This window comes from Merops nubicus, unplaced genomic scaffold (genome assembly GCF_000691845.1).
Source record: "Merops nubicus isolate BGI_N331 unplaced genomic scaffold, ASM69184v1 scaffold925, whole genome shotgun sequence".
Taxonomy (NCBI): domain Eukaryota; kingdom Metazoa; phylum Chordata; class Aves; order Coraciiformes; family Meropidae; genus Merops; species Merops nubicus.
In genome coordinates, this window is record NW_008608838.1 from 1 (window position 1) to 12,054 (window position 12,054).

At 37.7% G+C, this 12,054-nt stretch overlaps 1 protein-coding gene across 1 annotated transcript in view; it reads left to right on the top strand.

Moving 5' to 3' along the window:
* Positions 1–213: 213 nt before the first annotated feature.
* The window catches only part of LOC103773024 (breast carcinoma-amplified sequence 3), a gene marked incomplete at both ends in the record, with an annotated part of 89,050 nt that continues 77,209 nt past the window's right edge, over positions 214–12,054 (top strand). Inside the window, 2 exons of the mRNA XM_008940375.1 lie at positions 214–250; positions 739–811. Coding sequence (XP_008938623.1) covers positions 214–250; positions 739–811 — 110 coding nt within the window. The remainder of the gene's footprint in view (positions 251–738; positions 812–12,054) is intronic.

The window sequence follows — 12,054 nt, forward strand, 5'->3', positions numbered from 1 at the left end:
CAGGCTCTGCTCGGGGGCCTGCACTGGCCTTACGTGATGAGGCCAACCTTAAAAGTAGATTGGATTTGGTGTTAGAGCTGTGCTTTCACTGAGTGGACAGGCGTAGCCCAAGTCTTGCTGAAAATTGCTGGAGGTTGCTTTCTCAGAGGCTTAACTCACTCTGTGGTGGAACTTACTGAAGACTGTTTTGAATTTCTTCTTGTATTTTCTTAGGCACAGGACATGGGCTGTAAGCATGGCCGTGTCTGGGGTAAACACTGGCAGCTCAGCCTGTCATGTGCTAAAGAGAGGGGCTGCTCTTACGGGTGACACGTTTATACTCCGCGTCTACCTCGGCAGAATAAACTGGAAACCAGCGTGTGAAATCCACACAGAGCTGGTGACAGCCTCATTACAGACAGCTTTTATGAAACAATGAAAAGTGAGCAAGCGTTACTTGTTACAGTTACAGGATCCTTAACCTCAACTGAAATGAATGGAAAATAACTCCAAAATCCTCACCAGATTTTGCTACTTGTGTTGTTACTCATTGCTGTCTTTCAAGAACAGTTCTTCCAGTGTTCATGGCTCTGCCTGTTATTTCTATTTCTATCAGTAAACTTGTACAGGCTGTGAGTTGTATATTATATATTCAGTATCCTTCCAGTATATTGGGCCCCTCAACGTGCATACCTGTACATTGAAAGGTCACACAAACCGTACATAGTGACTTTATTTTTTTTCTTTCGCTCTTAACAGGTGCTCAGAAATGTGATAGTTTTTCTGAGAAGCGGCCTCTTCTTGGTGTGTGCAAAAGCATTGGATCTTCTGGGTAAGAATTTTTTTCACTAATAAAGTCTTATATATAGATTGTAATATCATCTAAAAAACCCCAGTAGATTACATCTCTAAAGCTGTGTTCTGTTTTTGCTAATGAGATAATACTGTCAAGTGCTTTTAAAGTTGTGGGTTTTTTTGTGTCAGCACACATTTGCCTATGACTTTAGCTTTTTAGAAGGAATAAAAAATAGACACTCTTGATATAAAATAGATGAAGAGGTATTTTGAGTTTTTTTTCCTCAGTGTAATCAGGTTTTTATCATTAGCCTTTTCTGATATTATTCCTGATTAGAATTATTATTGAGAAGCATCTAAAGTAATATCAGTGTCTTAAATAGTAGTTAAAAGCTGCTCAAGGAGCAGTCATGTACCAATGAATTACAAGCACCAAACAATTTCATCATGACAGCTACTCACGGGTAGCAAAATGCATCTTAAATCTGCTTCTCTAAGTTAGAAAAATAAGTTAACAGTCCCGTGCTCTGTGGATGGTATTGTTGTGTCACTGCTCCTATAAAAGAGTGCCTTAAGATAGTTTGTCTGTTTGATATGTTGATTCAGATGATGCAAAGGATTTATATCTATACTTGCAGGAAAATATTTGCTTTTGAGGGGTAATCCTCTACACAACGATTCAAAGGCTCAACAGTTGAAGTAAATCTTTTTACAGTAGTAAGACTAATTCTGCACCACACCCTTCTCAATTAAAACTTTAATCACGCTGGGTGTGGAGGAAGGCTACCAAGTCTCTGTAAATTTCTCTGTACATATTATTACTGTGTTAAACTAGAATACTAATGTAGCCTGTCTTAAATGTTTGAAACAAAACTCATGTAGGGTAGAGAAGCAAAATGTCTTTCTACTGATGTGTGTGCAACTTGGAAAGCTTTTCATAGTGCTTGTCCTCCTTCCTCCTCCCCTGTGTGTCTGTAATCTCCTGAATCATTTTTTCCAAATGAGAGTGTGTGTAACTGGTGATGCAAATCCTGCTCTTGTCGAACTTTGTCTTAATCCAAACAGTGCATTTATATACATGAAGGATATGTTGGATGGAAGAAAACCTTCCTTCTTCATGCCTTTGCTTTAGAAACTGAGATATCTGAGAAATGAACAAACTGTAAGGATCATTATTTTCACTTTGCTGTATTCCTCAGTTAATGGGAAATACTTCAAAGATTATTTGTACTTTCGACTTTGCTTCAAATTAAAAATCTTGTATGTTTTCCAAATGAATGGATAGGTCTGTGTTACTACGTATGAATAGTTAAATACCTGCAAATAGAAGATTTTAAATCAGGCTTTCTACTGTGACCATAGGATGAGGTACATCATTAAAGAGCTACAGGCTCTTGCTTACCCATTTAATAAAGAACTGGTTTGCTCATGGTGGTAATCCTTCAACAGAAAATTCTGAAACACTTTTTTCTCATTGACTTTTTATTTAAAGTACTTTTTTTAAAAGAGTCCTTGCAAATTACCTATTTTGTCAATAGCTCTCAGATGGAATTCTTTGATAGTTTGCCCTCGGCTGGAGTCATTCTCCTTTTGAATGGGCTCAGGTGTCACACTTCTGTGCTCTTCTGTTACATTCCTAGATCATTTGGTTACATTTCTATAATGACTGTTACATATAAAGAAGAATTTGCATAGAACATTAAAATAGCTGTGTTACAAATGGCCTCTGAACCGGAGTCAGAATTTCAGTCCTGTTCTTAACTTGGGGTTTTGTGCTTAACATCATTTCCTGTATATCTTAATGGTTGTGGACAGATAAAACACCTGGTTTAATCATATAACTGAGGAAAATACTGCATTTATTCTAGAGCATTTATTCCAAAGCACTTGATTTTCACTGCAGTCATCTCCTCACCTACTTTGGAGATTACGCTGGCTATGGCATGAAAAACAGCAGCTGTCAGCACACAGCTGAAAACGTGCAGGGAATAGGAGGCCTGTTCTGTCTGCTGAAATGGCAGGTAAAATAATCAGTGAAATTATGTAGCACTGACACTAAAATAATTTCTATTGAACAGAAAGGTAAACAAAGTGTCTAAAAGACAGAATGATTTTTCTCAAAGGCAACTACTCCAAAGCAGATCTAGAAGTCAAATCCAAGTCTCCCAACACACAGTCTGATCTGTTAAGGAAAGGCAATGAAGTAGAGTGTCAACTGAATGAGATTGGCCGTGGTTACGACAATAGGGCCAGTGTTTTTATCTCTACAAGATGTAATCTCCAGCAAAAACAGTGCCACCAGCACAGCCCCCCTGCCCTTATCCTCATCCTCACTAGGACACCAGGTTTCATTTCTTTTGAGGAGAAACCTGTGACCTCCTGGAGTGCTTCTGGTACTTGCAACAGTCCTCTGACTTTCTCCCATTCAAATCTTACACACATTATTGTCTAAAATCTGTCAGAATCATTTACCGAGGAGAATGATTCTGGGGAAAAAAAGCTTCACTTGTTCAGCCCTAATCATCGTTTGGTTCTTTAGAATTTCTGACTTCTGGTTGTTCTCAAATTTGCCACTGTTGTTACTCCTGGAACATCTCTGGTAGTTTTGACGTTTCCAAATAAGCTGTTGTTGCTGTTATCTGTTATTAATAAAGAGGAGCCTTGGTAAACATTTTGGAAGATCTGGTGGCTGGCACCATGACTTACTGTTGAAGGATATTTTGGAACCCTGCTGTATCTGGAGGCAATACTCTAATTTAAATTCTTTTCACTGCTAATCATTTATATAGAATCCATTTTCAGGAGCTGTTCTAGAAAGTGCTTTGAAGTTGCTAATTTTTTGAATGGAAGGCGAAGAATAAATGCATTTTACACCTGACATGATAAAACCTCAGGTTATTAACTCTACATTACAGTTGAGGAGTTTCTGTGAGTTGTCACATGCTATTCTTGACCATAAACCCCCATATGTGTTACAGAGCTATTAACACTGTGTACACAGTTCTGCATGATAGATATGTGATCATACATACAAATGTGTTGATACGTTTTGTCATTTTTATGGACTCATCAGTACATATATTCAAATGCATAAAATGTCTTTGAGCAATTTCACTTCAGCAGGTACGGAAATGAGTAGATATGAACAAGTTTTAAGTATTAAAGATAGTAAGCCATTTAATTAATACAAATCTGTTAGAATATAATTTTTATCTAGATCCTCTGCACTGTCATGTAATAGTATTTCATCTCTTAGGACTGTATCAATGAGATACTGACACGTTGAAGTTAGGAGCTGGGATTTCCTGGTTCTGACTACTAGTCTGCATTAGTGGTTACCATCAGGAAATTTCTCTCTTTTCCTTTAGCTGTAAATAGACTATAATGAGGGAAATATCATAAAAAGGTATTCTTTTTAGTGTAGAACATTTGTCAATCTGTAATCCAGAGAATTTGCAAGCAGTCATTAATTTATTTTTAAAAATATGACTGATATTAAATAACTTCTGTATTTTTCACTCATTAATGTACTGTGTACTTTAATGCAAAGAAATTAATGAATAATTTGGTCTGTGATGCTACACAAGGACTCCTTTCCTTCATTATGAAGTAAAGATATGTATAAAAGTACTTCATGCAAAATAATGTTTGCCTGAAATCAGTGTTTAGATTTATGTTTAATTCCTGAACTTTTTTTCATTGTCATTTCCACAGTGAAAGATCTCTTTGGGAATTTAGAAATACGATAGTTTACCTTGGAGATCCCCTAATGTTTTACTGAATTACAGATTTTTGACAGGTCTAAAAAGGTCCTGATAGATTTTAGTATGTCTCCCACAGATTTAACAACCTTTTAACTTAGAAATCATTTTCTGGGTAACTTGGCATGTGGATTGCATCTCTTTTGTAATGTAACCTAATATTGTGGTCATTGATATGATAGATGCTGATCAGATTTAGGTTCCTTTGAATATCAGTATTAATGGCTTAACATTAAGTGTAATACTTCTTAATTTTAAATCTTAACTTCTTTGTGGCAGTCATGATTGAGAACCTGCCTTAAAAACATTTATTTTAGTGTATCTAAAATATTAAACTTTGCACCTGCTTTATGTAAACATTCTGTAGAGAGAGATTTGCCACTAATCTCAACACTTGTATTCCACACAATGAATCTTTTACCAGAGAAGATGAAGCTTGTGTTTTCTAAACTTTTGTCTTGTCTCCGAGTTACTGACAGGCTTTTGGTACACACATTTTTGTACTTTAAGAGTCAAATTTTCCATCTAGTAAAATGACTGAAATGTCTAGCATGGGGGTTGGACTAGCTGATCTTTAAAGGTCCCCTTCCAACCCAAACCAGTCTATGATTCACTATATAATCTTTTCAAAACAATAGTTTTCACAGCCCCCAGAAAGGATGCAGGCTTGACACATAAATGGGAAACAGATTGTGTTTTTTGGCTGATACTACTGTGCTGGTTGGGATGTTGGTTCAGTCAACTTCAGTCTTAGATTACAAGATTTGCAAATTAAAGGAAAACCAAAAAGGAAAGACCATCTGCATAAATTTTGTTTTTGTGGAGTTTTGCAGAGGCATGCTTACTTTGTTCTTGGTGATAAGATAAACAAACCTTTATACACGTACAACATGAGTTTATGTTTTTTGGTACATACGAGTAAACTTTCTGTGGGGTGAAACATCAAGATTAGTAATCTGTAAATTGGAAAGAGAATTCCACCTCACCCCCCTCAAAAAAGTACTAGTGGTGGCAACAAAAATGCATGGCAGAACCAGCTGGTGTGTGCTGTTCAGAGCTACTCAGTTTAAACATAAGTAGGTAAGAGCAGTTATGTTAATGGAACTATATTCCTCTTTTCCCCATCCTGTTTTTTGAAACCATGTCTTGGAGTACCCTGGATCTGTAGAACACCTTCAAATACACCAGAGAGGTCCAAAATACAGTAGAGAGGGGTTTTTGTTCTGCTCAAATGTAAACATACCAATATATTTAACTTAATAAGTGCTTTGTTTTAGTTAATGGAAAAGTTTAAGGGGAGATTGACCAGTATGATTTTGTTTTATTTTAGATTATTAAGAAAACTGAAATTTGCTTTTGAGAGTGATTGCAAATCTGCCCTTCAGTAGGTAATATAGGTAACAGGAAAACGAATAAAATGGAAGTGGCCATGCCAGGAGGTAAAAAAAACCAAGTGTGTGTAGGTGCAGAGAAGGGGACAGGGAAGACAGCAATGAGTAATTGCAGTGTCTTACATGCGAAACTCTCTCTCCTGAGTACAGAACGTTTTAAATACTTTAAACCCTAGAATCTACCTTTCCTCAAGTGTTGTGTTCTCATGACTCAAGTGTTTGCCCCATCATGCTTAATTATGAGTTACCAAACTTTTCTTTTACTCTATAAAAATGTTTTCTTTTGTATTTCTTTTTCTTTTCCTTCATAACTAAGCAGTTTAACGTACAGAGGGGATAAAATTCTTGTGCTGAAATGTGTACCAGTCTAAAGGATTGTATCAGTAGAGCTGTGGGCTTACTGCAGGGTAGGCTTTAGAGCATAGTTCTGAGATGCATTGACTAGCAGCAAAGACAACTTATAATTCCTGCTCACCTCATCCTCTGGTGCTGCTGGCTCTGTGCTGCTTCTCTCCGCAGCCCTGGGCTGCGTCACGCCGGCCCCTTGGGGAACCGCACGGTAGAAGTGGTGACAGAAGTGATCCGAGTAAAATTGAATGCTCCAATTTTATTTTTAATGATACAGATTATTTCAGTCATCTGACTTATGAACAATTGCATGTAAAATTGCAAGGTGGATCTGAGACTGTAGTCATTTGTAACATCACAGTGGCAATGAGCACAGAGAAAGGAGCTTCTTAGGGTTTGCTGCCGAAGCTGGTTAGCTATGAGCTGTGATCTCACTGGCTTGCTATAATGCTTTATTCTGTTGCCCATCCCTCTGTTAAAAGAGTAAAACAAAGAAGGTAGAAAACCTCTAAGTGATTTGTCCCCACAACCATGTTTCTGGATATTTCATCTTCTGTTAATGAATTATTTGGCAGAAGGTGGGGAAAAGGAATATTGAAGATTTTCTTGAAATGCAACCCAGATCACTAAGCCATCCTTACAAACAGCATTTGATGCTTTGGGGCACTTGGCCTTTGTCCAAACAGATAAATGTAAATGCATGAACAATTAGGAATTTGTGCTAAAATTCTAGGTAGATTTGTATGGTAATTAGGTAACTGTACAAGTACAGCTATTTGAAAGATCAGTTACAGAAGATTAAAGAGTATGAGTTTGAGGCCAGTGCACTTTCCAGCCCTCTACATTATGGAAAGTAAAGAACATCTACCAATAACCTATGCAGCCAGCTTGTAGCATGTGCTGTGCTTCTAGCATGTATTTTTAGAAGGATGTCTTAATTTAAGGATGTCAAGTGATGGAAAATTTTGGATGGCTTGAAGAATTGGATGGAGGTCATTTAAGGGCATGAGAAGCAAGAGGTAATCTTTTTTTAATCATGGGAGGAGAAAGGAAATAAGGGCAAGTTAGAGGAGGAGTAGTGGGACCAAACAGAATGTATAACTTTGACTAGCCAGCATTTTTTTCCTGTTGATGAGTTTTCAAAAGGCAAATCATTTGGCAGCAGATTTTCAGGGAGCATGCTCTAATCGTGGCTACTGTAGATTAAAACCTACTAGCCTTAACACAAGTTCAACTTGGGAACGTGTTTATGGGATTGTTAAGGTTTGAGTAGAAAGCAGCTTTATATGATTAAGACTAGAAACAAAGTGTTAATATTTTTTTCACAATAATATTTTAAAATCACATGACCCCACTCCTTATCTGGCAAAGTAACTAATTAATGCTAAAATCCAGTGTCCGGTTCTAAGTGTCTGCAGCTTCTAGGGTTTAAAATTAGCTAGCTGTGAAATGATTTGCCAGAGACAAATAGCAAAACTTTCTGGAGGGATCACCCAAGAGAAGGGAAGTAGCTGTGATGAATGAAGTTCTTGTTCACTGTTCTCACACTGCTCAGAGGAGCTCTCCCTGGAATGCCACTGCAAGTGTGGCGGGCAGCCCATGGGCTCGCCCGCCTGTGCCAGAGACTGAGTCATGGAGTTGGTGGGTAAATGCTGGATCTGCTCAAGAGAAAATACAGCATGTTTTTTTCAAATCACACATAAAAATGAATTGGACAGATGGTTATCATTTTCAATTTTATTGGGCACCATGAAATAGATTTCATGAAGTTTGTTAAATATTTGTGGACTGGGTGAAATTTGGTCATATTTTTTCTCCCCAGCCTTATTTTTTTGAAGACTGTCAAGGATGTGTAAGTTTAAATTTCTAGAGAGCAAACTTAATTGGACTGATTTTGTTTTAAAATGTAGAGTGGAACCTGCTAAGTTGGGTAAAGGTCTCTCGTTTCTGTGATCTTTGAGGGACTGAGTCCCAAAGGCGCATGTGCTGTTGAAAAACTGTAAAGCATCATTAAATGCAAAGTCTGCCATCCTGGCAAAGACTTCCTTCCCTTCTAGCAGATGAGGAACATTATCTTCTCTGGTTATTGTAGGAAAAATCAGTTTAGTCTTAACAGGTTCTGTGGTAGCTTTTAAGATATTGAGAGGTGCAACCCCTGCATAAAGTAGTTTAAAAACCTTTTAGTGATGTTGGGTTTGATTATTGTTATGTGCTAAAGATAGCAATGTTCTTCATCTTAAAAAAGCTCTTCAGATCCCAGAATTTTTTCTTATAATTTGTTTCAATAATTATATTAATATACATCAACTATTTTTGCCATGTTTAAGCAATGTTTATGGGTAATTCTGTGAGTTTTCTCACAGATTCAAATGGTAGGAGGTACAGCTTTAATGGAATAAGGTAGTGTTCCCATCTGGAAGTATCCATGGTAGGAAAGATTTGGTGTTCTTCCGGTGTCCCAAATGTTTATCAGAGTGAACTATAGTAAGAAATAACCTTTGAACTATAATAAACTGTTCATCTTGGATCAAAACTGGAAGGAAGAAGATGAGTATTTAGGGTCAAACTTTGACCAGCTGGTGAGAACTATGGGTAGTTTTGACCTTCTAAAGCTTTGATTTATGAAGCTGTAAAAAGAGAGAGACCTTTTCTAAGCGATCCTTGGGACAGCGTGGAGGTTTGGGAGAGCAGATTTCCGAGCTGAGGCATAGTTTCATTTTACTGCTGTTCCAACCCCCCGTGCATGTAACGATACGGGGAGGAGATGGAGGGAAGGAAGTAGCCCTCTGCTAAATGCACAGCCAGATAAAACCAGCTGGAGCACATACCTTCCTGGAGTAACTTGTCAAAAGAAGCACTACAGGGAAAAGATAATGCACAGCACCATTACAGGCAAAGCTGCTGGTTCCAGGGCCACTTTAAATTCCACTTTAAATTATTAAATACTGTAAACGCTATAAAGTTAATTAGAAGAGGAACAAACTCTACAAAGATAAATGTGTTTTCAATATGTTTCTCAGGGAGGGTACAGTAGAAACCAGTGAATGAGAGGAAATTTATTTCTGGCAGCACTCTAGACATGGAACTGTGGTTGAACTTTTTACCCTAATTACGTCCCCACTAATGCCTGCAGCGGTCTGGAATCAAAGTGGCCCTTCAGGCCCTGGAAAGTCTCTGATGTGGCGAGCGTTTGTTGTGTGATGAGGGTTACTTAAGAAAAAACGGAATATTGTGACAGGATTTTTCAAAATTTCTCAGTTACCACCCACCTCACTTGTTGCCTACAAAAATAGAGTAATTGTTTGCATCTGTGTGTTTTTGTCTGTCTTAGAAATAACTGTTATAAATCAATGTGACATAGACCCAGAGAACAGTTGAGGATTATATTTTTCTTTCCTTATATGTTTTAGGGTTATTTCTATGTTATGTACTGTAAGAAGGATTTAAAGGACATTGCAAAATAGTTAGAAATTTCAGGATGATTTAAGTTGTCCTCTCCTTCTTTGGATACGGACACCATCAGATATTGATTATATTTAATATGTTTTTTCCTAAATAACAGCTGTCACTTCATGCTTACAGTTGGAGCAGCTAATTGCATACTGCATTAACTTACAGCCCTTGTATCTGTATTGCTACACAATTGCTGCCACTTGAGTAATTCACTACAACTTGATGGTATTTGAACTTCACATCTGTTCCTAAATGCCATTTTCTCTCCTACAGTGGTCTCTCTGGAGTCCTTGTCCTTTTTCTATTCTGTCTTCCCTTCAATAATATTTAATACAGAGAGGAAACATCAAGGGAGTTTGCCAAGCTCAAGCATTCACGTACGGATTAGAGTCTTTTAAATCTCTGAAGCATGAAAAAAGATAATTAAAAAAAAATAAATGGAATCCACTTCTAAAAATCGGATATAATAATTCTCTTTCTTTAGTTCTGATTTGTTTTTTTTTTCAAACATGAATATGTTTTATTAGCTTTAAAATTGTAAATTTACAAATAATATAAAATATGATGCAGTAATTTTTTTTTCTTTACTAATTCAAAGTAGAGATTTAGAAGGCTGCTCCTTTGTGAGAAATGTGTAAGGCATGTTCTTAAAAATAGGTCTTGCTTAATCCCTTCTTTCCTTAAATTCTCTCTAGGTGATATATTCTTAACGTCACCTGAGGGACCCCTTACCACATTTTTGGATGGTGGCTCACAAACTTGCTTTGAAAATTTATTGTGATTTAAATTATTAATCAAATATATCTACAGTATCATTATCTCATTTTACAGATGAGAAATTAATGAAATAGCACTAGAAGTTTTAATCAGTTTTGCTTGCACAATTTGAAGTATCTCCTGTGTCAGCATCTGCTGTGGTAGGTGGCTGTGGTGAGAATGCAGTATGTCTGTGTGCCTTTCCTTAGCAATTGTAATTCCTCCTGGAAATACCAGCTATGGAATTCCTCTTAATTTTATGGAAAGGGGTCCAGTCAAGGAGGTGGCTGTGCCAGTGGCTTCACTGAGGTAAAGGCTAGAACGTGAAGCTTTTTTTGATGGTAAGCAATTCATTTAGGATCTCAGCCTTCAGGCAATCTTAAGGAAAAGCAGGCTGTTTGTTTTCCTATGCACGGGGCTCCTTGTCCAGAGTAGTTCTTTTCAGGTGCTATTGCATAGGTTCAAACCAGCTTTCAGCAAGTTCAGTTACACTGGAAATTCTGTGCGTCTGTAGAAAGTGGTCTCCTATGTCAAGCCATAACGTAAATCAAGAAAGATGTAAGAACACAGAGTTCATGGGGATTTGTGAAAAGGTTGGCCTGCCCGATGTGACCAGGATGTCACGGAGGCTTTGTTGTTCACAGCACTTTTCAAGTGCTGTAACCATAAGATCGAAGCTTCTCTCTGCTCAACATCAGTCCTATGTGCTCTAAAACCCTCTAATTCTTCCTTGGGAATGGGGTTGTTTTCAGGCTTCTCAGAAACTGTAATTTGAGCCATATACTAGCATATAAACAATTAAGGTTTAGTTGTCTCAGAAGCAACTGAAAGATGTCTTGTAATGATTGCTGTCATGCAATTTGAGGCAGAGGCTACTTAATACAGAAGTGATGAAGTGTTGCACAAGCCCATTAGAATGACACCAACGGCAAAGCTGTTGTAGACAAAACAGGTTGGTACAAGGCTTTGTGTTTCATGTGGAATCCAAAAAGTGGTTTTGCACGGGGGTTGGGGTGGTGGGGCAGGCGGGCGTGGAGCTGCTTACTTCATTTGGCCTTTGGTGGTGGTGATTACATGTGAGATGAGAGGATGCGGGTAGGTCTGTCAGAGCCATGAATCATAAGGTTAAGTGCAGAAAAGAAAGAATATATCTGAATTCTAAAGAAATTTGTTACAAGAATCAACAGGATAAAATATTTGATCCTTCGTAATACTTTCACTGTGTTCACAATTGCAGGTAAAGATGCCTTTTAATGAATGATTATTGAGTACTCAGCTGCACAGAAGCTGGGATCTTTAACGTACGCAGGCTGCAGAGGAACATGGTGCCCTCACAATAGCTGAGCAAAGATTTTTGCCAGTATTTTTGAAGCTTTGCAGTGTGTTTCAGGAGAATGCGTTCTATTTGCTCCCAGCTTGGTTTTAGCTTTTGGTGGAATTCATTGCTAAAAGTCACAAGTAATGCCTGTATTGGATACAATCAGTGTAAGTGCGCTGTGATAACCGACTGCCATCTGTATTAACTGTGCCATCTTCTGGTATGCCATGGTCAGAAAGTCCTGGCAGTAACA